This window comes from Cryptomeria japonica, chromosome 1, assembly GCF_030272615.1.
Source record: "Cryptomeria japonica chromosome 1, Sugi_1.0, whole genome shotgun sequence".
NCBI lineage: Eukaryota > Viridiplantae > Streptophyta > Pinopsida > Cupressales > Cupressaceae > Cryptomeria > Cryptomeria japonica.
In genome coordinates, this window is record NC_081405.1 from 259,073,799 (window position 1) to 259,090,844 (window position 17,046).

General features: G+C 38.9%; 1 protein-coding gene across 2 annotated transcripts in view; it reads left to right on the top strand.

Annotated features, from left to right (window-relative positions):
• LOC131073776 (DNA ligase 1) overlaps positions 1-17,046 on the top strand; it is a 191,382-nt gene that overhangs the window by 81,826 nt on the left and 92,510 nt on the right. For both annotated transcript variants that reach the window (XM_058010272.2, XM_058010271.2), the window contains exons 8-10: positions 13,282-13,413; positions 13,819-13,931; positions 15,455-15,556. In XM_058010272.2, coding sequence (XP_057866255.1) covers positions 13,282-13,413; positions 13,819-13,931; positions 15,455-15,556 — 347 coding nt within the window. The remainder of the gene's footprint in view (positions 1-13,281; positions 13,414-13,818; positions 13,932-15,454; positions 15,557-17,046) is intronic.

Genomic DNA, 17,046 nt, shown 5'->3' on the forward strand with positions numbered 1-17,046 from the left:
CGAAATTCCTTCTTTAGGTCAAAATATGTATCCTTTTTGGTCAAAAATCCTTCCAAGGTGTTCCAAATAGCTTCTCCCACTCTAGTCTAGGCCCGACTTGACTCAAATCTTGGAAAAAAAGGTGGTTGGAAGAATTTCGCTCTGGACCCTTTGGAAGGGTCAGGAGCGAAATTCCTCCCTTAGCTTGAAACTAGCACATTTGAAGGCAACAAACTACTCAAAGGTCATCCTAGGAGCATCCCTCACTTGATCCAGGTCTGACTTGGCACACACTCTTTGAAAATAGGTTGTGTTTTAGGATTTTCGCTCTGGACCCTTTCGAAGGGTCAGGAGCAAAAATCTTGTTTTGAGCTCATTCCTTCATTATTTCATCTTGAATCCACTTCACAAGGCAAGGGAACACTTCTCTTCTCTCATCCAACACAAGTTTGACTTGATTTTGCAAGGAAAAATAGGTGATTGTAGAATTTTCGCCTTGGACCCTTTGGAAGGGTCAGGAGCGATTTTCATCATTCGACTCAATTCCTTCAAACTTGATAATTTTTGGCAATTTGAAGCCATCCTTAAGGTCTTCTTTGATCTCAATCCTCACTAGACTTGGCATAAATTAAAGGGAGAAGATAGGTTTTGCACAATTTTGCCCTGGACCCTTTGGAAGGGTCAAGAGCGATTTTCAAGTTTTCTAGCATGTTCCTCCATCATTTGACTTCAATCTACCTCCAAGACTAGGGACACATTACCTCACTCCCATCTAGGCCATAAAAATCAAAATTTGAACTCGTCTTGCAAAGAAAGCAGGTGATCCTAGGATTTTCGCTCTGGACCCTTTGGAAGGGTCAGGAGCGAAATCCTTGGTGTGAGCTTACTCCTCCATCTTTTGACCTAAATCAACTCCAAAAGGGAAAGAACACCTCTCCTCACACTCATCCAAGCTATAAAGACTCAAAGTTGACTTGGTTTTGTAAGGAAAACAAGGTGATTTTAAGATTTTCGCTCTGGACCCTTTGGAAGGGTTAGGAGCGAAAATCTCATTCTTAGGTTTGATTCTGTATTTCTCCAACTCCAAACCACCTCAAGAGGCAAACTCATGATATCCCACTTCCATCCACGCCATAAAAATCCAAGGACTAGACCTCCTCTAATGGAAAAAATAGGTGTTTCTAGGAATTTCGCTCTGGACCCTTTGGAAGGGCCAGGAGCGAATTCCACTATTTGGCTCAAAATCCTTCACTTTTCAATGTTTTCAAACAACTTGAAGTCACTCTTAGGGACGTCTCCTTCTTAATTTTACCTTAGCCCATACTTGATCTAGCACAAAGTTGAGAGCAAAGAGAGGTTTTGAAAAATTCGCTCTGGACCCTTTGGAAGGGTTAGGAGCGAAAATCTCGTCAGGAGCGAAATTCACCTTCTTGGCTAGAATCCTTGATTTTTTCAAGGCTTTCAAACATTTCCAAAGTCCAAACATGTCCACACTTCCCTTCAAGATGCCTTGCAACTCGAAATTTGGTCAAACTAGGGAGGAAATGAGCCTTAGGAGGATTTTTCGCTCTGGACCCTTTGGAAGGGTCAGGAGCGAAAATCACAATTTGGGCTTGATTGTTCATTTTTTAAACTTCAATTTTCTCCTGGAGGCAAATATAGATCGTTTTCCATCTAAGGATCAAGGTTTCAAGCTAAAACAAGGGAGCAAATGAAGTATATAATGAATTTCGCTCTGGACCCTTTGGAAGGGTCAGGAGTGAAATTTATATTCTTGGCTAAAATCTTCACCTCATCCACCTTTACTCACCTCATAAGGACAAGAACATACCCATTCATCCTCCATCATGTCAACACCTAACCCAAACAAGGAGGAAATCAGGAGCTATAAGGATTTTCGCTCTGGACCCTTTGGAAGGGTCAGGAGCGAAAATCATGTTTTGAGCTTGATTCTTGACTTTTTCACTTCCAATCCTCTTTGGGGGGCAAACATAGATCCTTCCTCTTGCATCTCCGCCAAGATCTTGACTTTAGCCAAGGGAAAAATGAGTGTTTTCAAGAATTTTGCTCTGGACCCTCTGGACATTCAAAAATACCTTCAAACATGCCTTAGGAACTAGAAATTTGGCCTTGATAAGTGAGAATTTGAGGTCTTCAAGGATTTTCGCTCTGGACCCTTTGGAAGGGTTAGGAGTGAAAATCATTTCCCAAGTTGATTTTCATCTTCCTTTCAACTCATTCTCACACAAACTTGGTCAAATCAACTTCCTTTCATCGCAATCAAGACAAACCTTCATCCAACTGGGTCTAGGCAAGGTCAAACTAGGTTTTAAGGTCAAAGGAAGGCAAAAAGGGAAGAATTTGCTCTGGACCCTTTGGAAGGGTTAGGAGCGAAATTCTCCTCTCAGACTAGCTTTCATCATCACAAGGTCTAAAACCTCCTCCCTAAGGCAAACATTCATCCAACTCTCTCATCTATGCCCCAAGAGTCTACAATTCTGGTCAAATCCTTGAGCAAAGTGGAAAAAGGGTAGATTTCGCTCTTGACCCTTGGAAGGGTCAGGAGCAAAATTCCTTTTTTAGGTTGATTTCACACTCAATTCCGCTCCTTCTCAATTCAGACTTGATCAACTTTATCTCTCCCTAGTATCATCATGTCTACTTGCCATCCATTTGACTCGAAAAACTTCATTCTGCACGTCTAAGGCCAAAATTGGGGGTCAAGTGAGGATTTCGCTCTGGACCCTTTGGAAGGGTTAGGAGCGAAAGATCTTCTTTCAGGCTAACTTCCATTATTCTGACACTTCAAACCTTGGATATCCTTTCAAAACTCCTTCAATCATCATCAAGTGCATTTGCTCATCAGCTTTTGAAATCGCCACTTCCATCTCTCTCTGACCACGAACTCCGCTTAACCGGCTCTGATTGAGAGGAAAACAAGATTCTGACAAGAAAACCACCAACCCAGACCTACCTTGACCTGAGACCTATCATCCTATCCATCTTCATTCCCCTGAAAGGAAAAGATCCACTAAGGCAAACCTAGGGCTCCAGGTAGACAACTAAGGACTTCCCAAAACCAGGCTGGACTCAACTTGAAAGAGACCCTAAGACGAGCTCTCAGAGAGAAACCCTAATCTACCCAGCCCAGGCGACCACTCACTTCACTCCAAAACCTAGCAAGCAGAGAGAAAACCTAACCAAGGAAAGCAAAACCCTAAGAAAAAGAGGGGGTCCCCATTCTAATGGGGCGATGTGTGAAATGGTCACAACACAACCCCACAATTTATTTACTACAATCCTTTGTTTGAGTGACAAGGCATTGCATTCCTCTAAACCTTTGCCTCATACATGAAGGAAGTGTATATTAACTCTAGTAATGCTGCTTTCAAATTTAAGGTTACAAAAATGGCACTAACACAATCTAGTGCTCCATGATACCCCAATATTTTGGTTGCAAATTGTCTCAAAGGGGACTTCTTATCATAAGAAACCTTGGCAAATTCTTCCAACAATTTAGGAGTGCAATTAAGACGTGCACTCCACTCCAAATGGAAGCAAAATCTTCTAACAATTTAGGAGCACAATTAAGAGGTGCTCTCCAAATGGAACTAGTTTCCTCATCAACACCCGTGCCCCTCTATTTGTACTTGGACTCTTAGATTCAATCCCCACAGCTTGACCCTCATCATCACCCACGCTGTTTGAACTTGTAGTGAAATTGTAGGAAACAAATTTTATGGTTTAGAATTTAAACCATACATAATATAAGGGCTCAAGATAGTTTTTGTTTTCTTTACTTCAGGTTGCATGAGTGTAGAAGCAAAGGATTCACAAAAACATGAATTCTTATCCAACTTTTGTCAAACAAAAATTTCACTTTTGTTTTTCTAATTTAGGTAACATGAAGCACACAAGTAGATGATACACAAAAGACAAAATATGAATTTGATCACCAATAATACTTTTGATAAATCAATTTAAAAACCTAAATATTGCTTTATACATAAAGACAAAATTTGAATTTGATTACCAATAATAATTTAACCTTTTATTGGAGACAAACCTTAGTAGCTTGGAAGATCTTTCTTGTTTTCACTTTGCAACCTATTCTTCCTTCCCTACACAAATTTTTTTGCAAATATATATCATGAAGTGTATATGCGTATTCTTGGGAGAAATGTACAGTCACCCACAATTGTAGAAATTGTTCATACTTGCTAGTGTCATCATCACATTACTTTTGTACTACGAGGAATGTGAGAGTTGTCTTTCATGGAGTCATGACATTTCTCGCGCATTAATGACACTTTGCAATGTATAGGTGTTGACGTGTATTTTGTACACAATCATACACAGAATAAAATACCCAAAGGCATCTTATCCTCTCTTGAATAAAGTCGCTAACTGCTGAAGATATCGCAAGAAGGATCAGTTAAGATGACTCCAATGTTCTTTTTAGTAGGGTCTCTACGTGTGGATAAGCTCCAGTGGTCGTTGTGATTGCTGTGTCATCAAGGGGCCTTACGTCGCCGAAGATTTTTTCTAAACTAAACAAGCCTTTTCAAAAAATATCAGAAGGATAGGGTTTCCAAGAGGTCTAATCTAGTCTAACCCTAAGAATGACTCAATGTGGACAAGACTTGGTGAGATTCTACCAACTTCAATATTGCCATAAATTAACAACTCAATTGAAATTGATGCGATCTTCTAAGGTAACAAATGATTTTTCAATACATCAAAGATCAAGGACATTACCACTAAGGTACATATCCAAGATACAACAACTATTGAAGGTTTAAACAATTCAAGTATTCTCCAGTCGACCACGCAAGGCGTTCCTACAATCAGCAAGAAGCTAGTGGTTTGGATAATGAATCCTACCAAAGATCAAGTCCAACACTTTGTCCTTCGAATTAACACACTACTTTGATTGAGAATGATTCAAGAAAAATAAACAACCATGAAGATAACCAAGAGAATTGCAACAAAACACCATAACTTCAATATTTTATTGATCTCAAAGCCATCATGTACAACAATTGTTTGAATTCCTTTCTCAAAGCTCAATCTTGCTACAAAAGTAAATTGCTTCTAAACTCTCTAATTCTCTAATACATCAATAATTTCTAACTCTCTCTAATTTTCTAGTTACAAAAATGAAAGAAATGAGGGTATAAATAGCATCCTCAATTACAATGAACGGTCCAGATCAAAAACAGATCAACGGTCAAGATTATGACACCTAAACCCTAATTAGGGTTTATTACAAATAGCCCCCTTTTTACTGAACAATATTAAATGCATAGCCAAATATTAAATTTGGCACAAAAACCTAGGAGACATAGACCAATGACAATTAAGGTGCCATGTCATCTATAACAACCTCTCATCTAGAATCTTATTCCCTTTCCAATGCTCCTTTTTAGCATATGCAATGAATCTTGATACGATTCCTTCGATCTCAGCAATTGGAATCTCGGGAAGATTCTTCATTCTTTCTTCCAAGTGGATGACCTGATCAAATGCCTCGAGAAGAGCAGCGTCCCATTCAGGTTCAAGTTCCTTAGTCTTTTCAATCAGGAGCATGGTAGCAAACATCTGATCCTGTTGCTCATCTGTAATAATATTAGCATCCTTGCAAAAGATGACCTTAATTCTATCCTCCAATTCCTGTAAATCCACATCTGTCTCAACCTCGATCCTCCTGCCAAGAATGGTACGTAATACCTCAAATACTCTGTCCTGGATCGGGTGGATAACCTCCTCAACATGATTGCACCTAGTACTGATGTCGTTGAAGAGAACTTCCTTCATCTGGAGTAAGGTTGACCACTGAAGTAAACTGTGAGGTCCCCCATCCATGATCTTTTCCTGCGCTAAGACCTTCCTGTTTGTTTGATTACTCGCAAGACAGGAATGATAACATCTTTGGTATGAGCAAAAGCGGCTACCGTTATCATCAAGTTGTGGATGATCTCAAGAACCTGGATAGCCCTATGAATAGTCTTCATCATCCTTGTTGCAAATTCTACGGCAACTGTATGAGATTTGTCCATCCAAGTACTCATACGCTGGACCATACTCCTGAATCTCTCTGCCTTACCAATTGATTGAAGGGGAAGTGCCTGTACGGGTGATCTTGCTTGATCCTGACGTCCCAAAGGCTGATTGAGATGGCTGAAATATGTTCTCCATGCACCGACCTCTCTCTCAAGCTTTCTATTCTTCTCCATTTCTTCTCTAAGCTTGTCTTTCAAGGCCTCAAATGAATCGGTGGCATCATCCATTGTCTGCTCGGCTGTGGATGGACCAAGCTCAAATGTTTCTACATCATATTCTTCTGCGAGGATCTCACCTTCATACTTGTCCACTGCTGGTGTAGCTATCTGTAATTTTCTGGATCCAATCTCATCTCTAATCATCTTGGACATCTTGGTAGCCTTCTTCTTCTCTGTCACTTCCTGAGAACGTCCAACAAGGCTCTCCAAATCAATTACATTGTCTTCGTCCTCGATCACAATCACCTTCGTTAATCTTTCCTTCAACCAATTTGGGATGGCCGATCTTGTTTCTTTAACCTGTATCTCCTTATGCAATGTTTCTTCTTCTCTGGGAGGAGATGTTATCTCATCATTGTTCTTGTCTTCATGTAGCTCATAATCTTGGAGAGATCCACTTGGTGACTCTTGAGGTGCCTGTCCTTCTTTATCATTCTGTACCATTGACTCCATAGACTCTTCTACTTCAAGTGTCCTCTTCTCTTGTCGAGAAGATGTGCCGGATGAACGATCTCGGTTGGCCCCTTGCTTCTTTTTGGAAGATTCTCTCTTCTCAGGTCTCTCTTTCCTCTTCGAACCTCTTAGATGGAGATTGCCTTCACTTGCACTTCGAAGGTTGCCTTCACTTGTATTTCTGGGATTAGGATTGCCTTCGCTTACACTAGCTCCACCTTCAGCTGGTTTCTCTTCCAAAGTGAAAGTCATAGCTATGCCTTGCTCTCTCAACTTCTGATGCTGCACATCAACCCATCTGCGAGTACAAGACAAGACTGGAGCCATCAAAGCATCTAGATCCACAACCTCGGGCTCATTCCAATCTAACCTTACTGATTTGCTTTCTCGATCATAGGATGACTGGAGATGTCGGCCACTGTCCTGAGCTTGGTCGGCCACTCTGTAAATCTTGCATTTCCTGATGAAATCCAAAGGCAATCTAGAATGCATCTTTCTTTTCACTTCAAGATCGTCTAAGAGATTCATCATAAAATCTTTTATCTGAAACTCATGCTTAAATTTCCTACCGACTGTCTCCTCTATATATCCATGTGGATCAAAGCTCTCTCTCAAAGCAAAGAATGAAAAAGAATACAAAGCTAACTCCTTCTCTGCGTCATCCATGGCTAAAGCATTAGGACATACCTCAACTGAATTGCCTAAGATGATAGGTATAGGAACTCCATTTCCATGTCTGTGTCTGAATGCCTTCGCATAAGCTGCCAACTGTCTTGTTACCTCAAGTAACACTATTCTGTCTGTCGGATATCTCGACAACATGTATGGAGGTGAAGGACATCCATGAACTCTAATATAAGTAAACTTCAGAAATTGGATAAACCAAGCACCGTACCTCTTTACTAGTTTCTGTGCATCCTGAGATAATCTGTTGTGAATCCCGCCTTGCAACGTCCTTGTGATGTTCATCGTGAAGGTATCATTAACTAACTTGTAGTTGCTTCCTAGCGGATGATGCAAGTGGACATAGGAATCACAAACTCTGACCTCGCCGGGTCCTCTTCCAATCACTCCTCTATGAGGTAGTCCTGCGTACTCAAAGCTCCTGATCAAGGCGTATATGACGTATGAACTCATGTGGAAGGATTTGGTAGCCTCTAGTCTCCTCAACTGTACGTCTAAGCAATGGCTAATCATGCTAGCCCAATGAATTGTTCCTTTTCCCTGAACTATCACCTGGATAAAGTAGAACATCCACTTCTCAAAGTAGAAGGCTTGAGGGGCTCCTGTGACTCGATTGAGCATGGTAATCAAATCTCTGTACTCCTCCTGGAAATCGATCCTATGTGGTGTGTTCGGGATCTTACTCAGGCGAGGACGACTCTTGAGTAGCCAATTCTTGTTGATGATGCTTAGGCAAGCATCTGGATCATCTTCATACATGGACCTGGCTCCTTCTATGCTTTTGTAGACCATATCTCTGTGCTCTGGAAGATGGAAAGCCTCACTTATAGCCTCTTCTGAAAGATAAGCTAAAGTGTTTCCCTCCTTGGACACGATCGTTCTGGACTGTGGATCATAATGACGAGCACACTCGATCATCAACTCATGGCACTGAACTGCTGGAGGGAAGCCGACTGCCTTTATGATGCCACTTTCAATTATCCTCTTGGCGACAGGTGATGGCTTGCCAATGTAAGGGACCTCTCGAAACTTCTTCGTGCTGAAGTTACCCAAGTTGGTATCTCCAATGTTGCTCCACTTAGACACGATCTTGGTCTCCAGTTCTTCGTTCTTTTGATCTTCCTTCATGAGAGCTGGACGACTGGTGGATGCTCCCGTCTTCGGGGTCGCCATTGTATCACCTACGCAACATTTCATAATAAGTAACAGATTTTGCAATGTATAACTAGATTAGATTAAAGATTAATTTTAGGAAACTTCATGATAAATCCTTGAGTTATCATTTCCTAAATAACGATTGAGCTATTGAAATTCAAAATTTCAAAATTCAAAACTTAAGGCTATGACGATCAAAATTCAAAACAAAAGAAGATTTCGCCATACCTTACTTGAGAGCTTAACTCTAAAATGCAAAATAAAGAGAATCGCCTAGGCAAAAATCAATGTTTGATGGCTTCAACGTGATTCCCTCAAACGAACGTTCTCCTTAGCACTTCGCCACCTTTGGGGGTCTCTGACGTGATCTTGGCAAGTTCGCTCAACTCCAACTAAACTCGCACTCCCCTTTGATGATGCTTCGCACCTCCTTTTGATGAAACTCGCACCTTGAACACAATTCGCACTTCTCCTTAAATGATAATTTCGCACCTCCTTGTCCTCTTGATATTTCGCATGTAAAGATTGTTTGAATGATGATTTGAAATGAAATGATTTACCCTTCCTTTATAGGCGCTCACCTCATTAATCCCCATAGGCCGACTTTGTAAATAAAGCGATTTAAAAAACAAATTTTAATTTAAAAATTAAGGCCGACTTTGTAAATAATTGAGAATTTAAATCCAAGCGCTCCAATTTGATTTTATTTAAATTAATAATTAATTAATTAATGCCCTTGTGATTAATTAATTCGATTTTTTTTTTTTTTTAAAAGGCAAAAATAATTAATTAAATGTCCATGCGCAATTTTTAAATGCTATTAATTAAATATTCAAATTTTATCGATTTTTTAGCATTTAATAAAATTCAAAAAAAATGTGTTAGCGCCAAAATTTGGAGAGGTAAGTGTACAAACCATATCGCTTTGGTCCCTGGGAGAGGGACAGGAGCGAATTAGTACTTTAGTCTTGAATCTCTCGCCTTTTACGTTCAAAACCATCATCTCTACGTTGAAACTGGCATTTTTGTTAGGAATCTCGAGCTTGATTGACTTGATTTCGTAGATGAATGCCCCTTGTGACCATTATCGCCCTGGTCCCTTGGTGAGGGACAGGAGCGAACCTTGTGTTCTCCTTGATCCTTGCCAATCTTCATCACTAAGCAAGAAACAACGTTACCCTTTCACTCCACGCATACTTTACTTGGTTTTTACAAGGCACATTTGATGTTTGGAGGATTTTCGCCCTGGTCCCTTGGTGAGGGACAGGAGCGATCCTTGTGTTCTAGCCAAAATTCATCATCTCCTAACCTTAGCTTCTTGTTTATCGCCTTCCAAATGACGTTTTTAACCTTATGCAACTTTGTTTTGATGTGATCTTTTGAAGAGAATGAGTGATTTTGTGAATATCGCCCTGGTCCTTGCCTGAAGGACAGGAGCGATTTGCCTCCTTGTTCAAGTTGACCACCTTTTGACGTTTGGTTTCTTTGCATATCATCTTCTCAAGGACACTTTAACCTTTTGCAAGCTTGTACGACCTTGGCTTGACGTAGTTTTCGAAAGAAATGGCCAATATAGTGAATATCGCCCTGGTCCTTGCCTGAAGGACAGGAGCGAACTTTGGTGTCTTGGGCTCATCTTTGTTCTTATCAATTTGCAATCATGTTCGCAATGTAAAACGATGTCCTTTGGTCCTTCTTGAACACTTGAAACGTGATCAACATCCAAAACTTAAGCCTTTATAGAGATTTCGCTCTGGTCCCTGACTGAGGGACAGGAGCGATCTAGGGCATATAGTATAGATCCTTCATCTTTGGCGGTATTTGCAACTTTATTCTTCGTCGAGACACCTCAAACGTCATTGCCACCTTGTACTTTGTCTTGGAGTGACTTGAACTTGAGTGGAAGGCAAGATAACTAACATTTTGCCCTGGTCCTTGGCTGAGGGACAGGAGCGAATTTTCATTTGCAAACTCAATCACACTTTGCCAATGTCCAAAAAATATCTTCAACGGACTTGTTGTGCACCCTTTCATTCATCCTTGGCCTGGAGTTCGTTCTAACTTGGTGAGAAATTGGCCTAAGGGAGAATTCGCTCTGGTCCCTGGCTGAGGGACAGGAGCGCCTAGGCAAATATGAGCCTCCTTTTGGTGTCTTGCAATCTTCAATTTGTCTTCAACAGGTTCGTTATACCTTCCTTGCTTGCTTCAAACTCAAAACTTACTTAATCTTCGCCTGAATTTTGCCCTATGAGGAAATTCGCTCTGGTCCTTGGGAGAGGGACGGGAGCCACCATTAAGTTCGCCCTGGTCCCTGACTGAGGGACAGGAGCGATTTAGTTTCTAGGCCAAGTTTTCCTCATGTTTGCGCTTCCAAATTATATTCAACTGATAAAATGCAATTCCTTGGTTCTCCTCAAATTGTCAAATCGTTCAAATCCTGCAAGGACAAGGTAATGTTGGATTTTAAGCTCCGGTCCTTCACTGAGGGACAGGAGCGATTTTTGCTCCTGGCACATTTCCGTGTTTGTGAAATTCTTCAAATTATATTCAACGGAAAGAACCTGCCTCCCTTTATCACTTCCAATCAAAAATTCATCTTGATCCTGCAAGGACAGTAAAATTTTGAGAAACAAGCTCCGGTCCTTCAGTGAGGGACAGGAGCGATTTTGCTTCCACAGGTCAAAATATCATGATTTCAAGGGTTTAGTCACTTCACAAGGCAAAAGCAAGTCATTTCCAATGCCCAAAATCAATCATCAAAATTCCAAAATTTGGTCAAAATCATTCAATTAGACAAAAATCAAAAATCTCATCATTCACACTTAAACAAATTTGGACTTTGCATTCAAAATTCCGACTGAAACTAGACCAACTCACTTGACCACCTGACGAATTCACCTTATTTCCAAAATTGCATCCTACGGGAGGAAGCTAAAAAAGCTCTCAAGATGGACTGGACTCTGGCCTGAAAACATCTAAATGGAAACCCTAAGGCTTGACCCTAGTCCAGACAACTGACTCACTAAACCAAAACCCTAAAAAGCAGAGAGAAAGGCGAGAAAAACGAGCAAAAAGAGGGGGTCCCCATTTTAATGGGGCGATGTGTGAAATGGTCACAACAATAGGTAATAGGAGGGTATATATATAGATAACCTCCATTTCATCTCGCTTGCAAGATCACTGCAGTGGAGTGGATATCACAATCCTTTGAGTGTATTGCGAGATATATCCTACAAAATCTGCCAGATCAACAATCAGGTTGCAGGGACAAGGTCCTTGAGAGATGACATCACCTATTCCATAAATGGCAGTGTGGCTGTCTTAATTTAACATTGATAAAAGGACATATGAATTCATGCACTTAAGGTTAAACAATGGCTTTTGGGCAAGAAAATCTAATCTAGGGTCCAATTTGACATTAATAGTAGTCTTAGAGCAATTTGGGAGTGGTTAGAGGCATCTTGGGAGAATTGTGAAGGTTTGAGGTGAAACAGGATGTGGAAATGGAGGATGCAAGATATCAGGTTTGAATTGTATATGGGAAGCAGATGGGGTGAATGGCGTTTGAAAGTAAGGCCAACCTTTGTGAGGGAATAAACAAACGAGAAAAGGCTAAGGGAAATTCTTGTCGGATTTGAGGATGGAGGTGGATATTGGAACATGATAATCAAACTGGGGTCTAGATATCTTGATACGAGTGAGAATTTTACAAAGTGGATTTGAAGATAGCGAGAAGAGGCTTCGTGTGACCAGGTATGGGATGTGATGTGGGATAAGCATTTGGATCCACAAATATGAAGTTTGGAAGGAAGACTTGAGGAAGAAGTTTGTGAGAAAGTCTTGTAGGGACTTACATGGGACATTTATGTGAGATAAATGTTTATATCCTGATTAAAAGTCAGCAAAGACAAAGGGAAGGACCGATGGTGGTTTAGGAAGGAGGATTAGAGGAATGTTTGGTTGGGCTGCAAAATTCCACAAAAGGGGGATGGAGAAACGTAGAAATCCATTGTGAAGGTCTGCATGAAGGGAGAAGTTGGGAAGGTGAGGAAAGTGTGGGAATGGAGGTAATGGAAATGTCTGGAAATAGATATGATTCTGCGCAGGACTTTAATGTGGTATTAGATATTTGATTTGGATATTTGGTTGAACATGAAAATATCCAATTCGACACTCAAAGCTTGGAATGTTGTGCAAGTGTTAGAAAGTGATCAAAATGCTCTGACTTGGGATTTTCCAATATTTTGCAACTTTTATCACATGACATGAACTTTGAGGGTGGCAAGCATCCAACTTGGTGTTTTTTGACCAAAGTAGACCCATTTGGAAGTTTCTTAGATTGACTATAATTGATGGGTATACAAGGTAGGATGCACAAAAGAATAATTAGGCAAATTCCAACACAACAATGTCAAAGTATGAAGGGCCAAAGTTGCCTTGAAGACTTGATGAATGTGTTGAATGGATGTTCAATAAATGTTAGTGATGTGGAAAACTTCATGTTAACATATTAGTCTCTGAATGTTATTAATGCATGAATATGATCTGACTTGTAATTAGTGTTTTTTTGGGTGTTTTTCTTGTTATATTAATTTTTTTTGTGACCATCTATATTCTGTTTTCTTGTAGTACATTATCTGCTTTTCATGCATTAAGCAACAACTTTCCTTGTTCTTGAACTTAATTTGTAGAATACCCCTAAAGTGGCCTGCTTGTGTGGGTGTTGCAGGTTCTTAGCACTCGTGCCCGAAAAGGTGTCATAATTAGTGATATCAAAGTGCAAGTATGCATTTTTGCTTTTGACATGTTGAGTCTAAATGGCCAGCCATTATTACAAGAGCAACTAAAAAAGCGAAGAGAGGTAAAGCTTTTGGTTTACAATTCTTTCAGAAGTGAGTTATATGCTGGAAACTTATGAATTAATAAGATTTACATTTTGTCCTATTGTTTTAAATTTTAATTTTGTTAACAAGATCTTTCTCATGATCATAATTTAATATTATCTTGTTTGGTGCCAAAAAAATTACATTAGGGTTGAATGTCCAGGTAGATGTCATTGGGCACATTTATGGTGTTCTATGCATATTTTCTTACTCTTGATTTAACCTCATTTATAGTAAATTGTACTCCCATATTAGAGCTATCTCTTCCTTGTTATTTGCAAACTGATAATGACACCATTTAGATGGTATGCACAGGAGTGCATGCATGGGAGAATTAGTGTTAATTATTATTTTGTGACATGGCTTGCATAATTTTCATGCAGTGTCTGTATAATTCTTTTGAAGAAGAAGCAGGGAAGTTCTTATTTGCAACAGCAAAGGAATCTAATGATTTGGAAGAGATCCAGACATTTCTTGACGAAGCTGTGAATAATAGGTATTGCTTCACAATCTTATGTCTTTTTGAAGTCTTAGCCTATGCAAATCCAGCTTTCTAATCTGTTTTGCAATCTATTTTTTCAGTCATTTCAAATGAAACAAAAAATAATTTAAATCCATTTGCATGATGCACGAATGACTGCTTGTCATAGGGAGATCACAGATTTAGACATTTGACTTACATGAATATGCTGCCTTCCTGTTTTGGACACAATTCATGTTCCTCTATGATTCAGCATCTTTTGGTCTCTTTCACTTATATTTTTAAATGCCTGCACCAGACTTTCTTTGCTTAGATATGTTTTTGTTTTCTGTACTAGAAAACATCATTTATTATCACTTGAGTTTTTTGATAGTAACTGACCTTTTTAACACAGCCTTTTACAGTAATTACCTTTTATCTCTAATGTGATGTAAAGATTGTATAAAGTTTCACAGCTTATTTTGTCTAGCAAGTTGTGACTCTTGTTTCTTTGCAATTGATTATGCTTATTCCACACAATTTGGATGTTGTTCTTGTGACTTTTATGTTCTTTCTTTTTTGAATGGAATGTTCTATTTTTGATATAATTATTGATCATTTTAAAAACTGATATACGTTATACTGATGTTGAATGCATGTGAATTATTGATGATATTTTGGACATGTAATTAATCAAGTGCTGTGACTGGTGAATATTTGATTAGGAACATCAAACATGTCTTAAATATGATATTAGTGACCGATATAAATCAGAAATAAAAGAGATTTCAGACTGAAAATGGAATTATAAACAGCAGCAATAAGAATAACACAGAAATTGACACAATATGTAACTTGGAAAACCCTTTTGGGAAAGAAATCCAGAACTAAAAGAGAGATCTTAGATCTACCAATGCATTAATATTAGAACAGGATTGTATTTAAGATGACAAATAAAATCCACTGATTCAAACCTCTTATACGGCAGCAGCCGATTCTTTCTCAAAGCATATGAACAGCCCAACTCAACTTCAATTTGTGATTGTAAATCTACTCAACCAAGCTTTAAAATTTTAACAATTAGGTTTTACTAAAACTATCGATGGTATTCAAAACCATGTAAGATTCCAAGAGATATTTGTCCTAAGGCTCAACATGCGTGAAAGAAGTACATGCAAGAGCCACATACCTCATCAAGGTCGTCATGCATTCAAAGATTCCTTACGAGACTTTGTGAATCTTCACCTCCCCATAATGGAGTCTCTACTTCTAAAGAGACCAGTCAACCTGCATAATGCACAATGTATCACAGATGCTTCTACAACTTCTTCTTCATGGGTTCTTATGGGGACTATTACGCTTACATTAGACTATTATTATGTTTAACTAGTAGCTTGACATTACACTAATATCCTTATATATTATTACAAGGACCTTGGATTTGCAAGGCATACAACACACCTAATCATAATAGAAACAATTTCAAACTGTCGTTTGTCACAATCTACAAATTGATTTTTTAAGAAATTTAATTTTTGCTAGTGATTTTGTATGTGCAGCTGTGAAGGCCTGATTATCAAAACATTGGAGCAAGATGCCACATATGAACCTGCCAAGCGTTCCCACAACTGGTTGAAGTTGAAGAAAGACTACATGGACAGGTATGATGCAGCAATACGGTAGATTTTGGATTTGTTTTGCATGAGTGTCTTGATTCTGCCCTAGTCGAAGGAGTTAGCAACCATGTTTTTAGAATCTTTGCTATTTTGAAGGAGTTTGTGACTATCTTAGATTTATTTTTTTGGTAGTTTATGGAAATGATTTTAGTTTTGGAAAATTCTTTAGTTGAAATTTGTTTTCCCTTTTGTATTGCTTATGTATGCCTTTTACATCTATGAACTGTATACAATTTCATCCCAGTGTCTCTATGCCCTGGAGTTAAGTCTTGTTGAGTGACTTGGAAGAATCACATTCATTTAACATTTCTCTTTTGTATGCTTTTGTGATCTTGTTTAGGAGTCTTGTGTTCCAAGTAGTTGATGTGCATGATATTCTGTCTTGCTCACAAGAGCAAGTAGAACTTGTCTCGAGCAGAAAAGTTTGCCATAGACTCAAGCAACCAAAGAGAACTTCGGCGACTTATCCAAAGCCTAAAGTAGTATAACTATTATTCATAATTCCCTTAAATGTAAAGTGCGAATGGATTGCAAAAAAATGTGGGATAACCATATAATTGCAAACAGGCTGCTACTATTTTTTTTGGTATTTTAAATCATCTTAATTTATTCTGGGGAGTTTGATTTCAACAGTTGTGGAGTTGTTCATTGTACAAAAATGTTATAATTAGTCCTTGTTAATTAGCATGTTAGAGAATACAAAAGACAAGGCATTTCTTTTACTGTTGGTTTATTTTCTGGTTAGGCAATACAGCTAGGTGGAGACTTGTCTAAGTTTCGCTACTGATTGTCCAGCACCTTTTCACAATCAACAATGCTTTTCTATACATAATCTTTCCACAATGACTTCTATAAATAATCTTTACTGATATTGCGAGAGGTTGTGATTTGCTGACTTGATTATATATTACAGTTCTAGAGTTTATTCACCTGCCTTTGTATGCATTCAATTTTTTTCTTGGCCTTCAATATTCAATGCTTCCCACTTTTTAACTCCTTAACATTTTTGACTTAAAAAATAAAATAAAAATTCTATCGATTTTTAAAAAATCGACATAACATTGATGGATTTGGCATCTACTGGATATCCAAACTCAAAGGCACAACAAAGTTTCAGCTCTTAGTGTATCAAATATCTAGATCGGCTCTACAAGCATTCTGTCTAGGTGTTGTGATGTATTCGCACATCGCCCCCATTGCAAATGGGGACCCCTACTTTTTTTGCTTTCTGGGGTTTGTTTTTCTAGGTCTTTTAGGGTTTTGTTTGTTAGCCTTTGCATTCTAAGTGTTGCTAGAGGGATCACTAAGATGGCAAGCTCCGTTTTAGCTAATGGTGAGTCAGTTAATGCTCCAGGTTAGGGTCATCTTTGAAAGTCTTCCTTAGGATAAGGTTTTGCTCTTGTTGCTAATTATGTCTTGTTTGAGTTTGAGGAGGTCAATGAAGCTTGGTGAGTGAATATCCTCTTTGAAGTTCT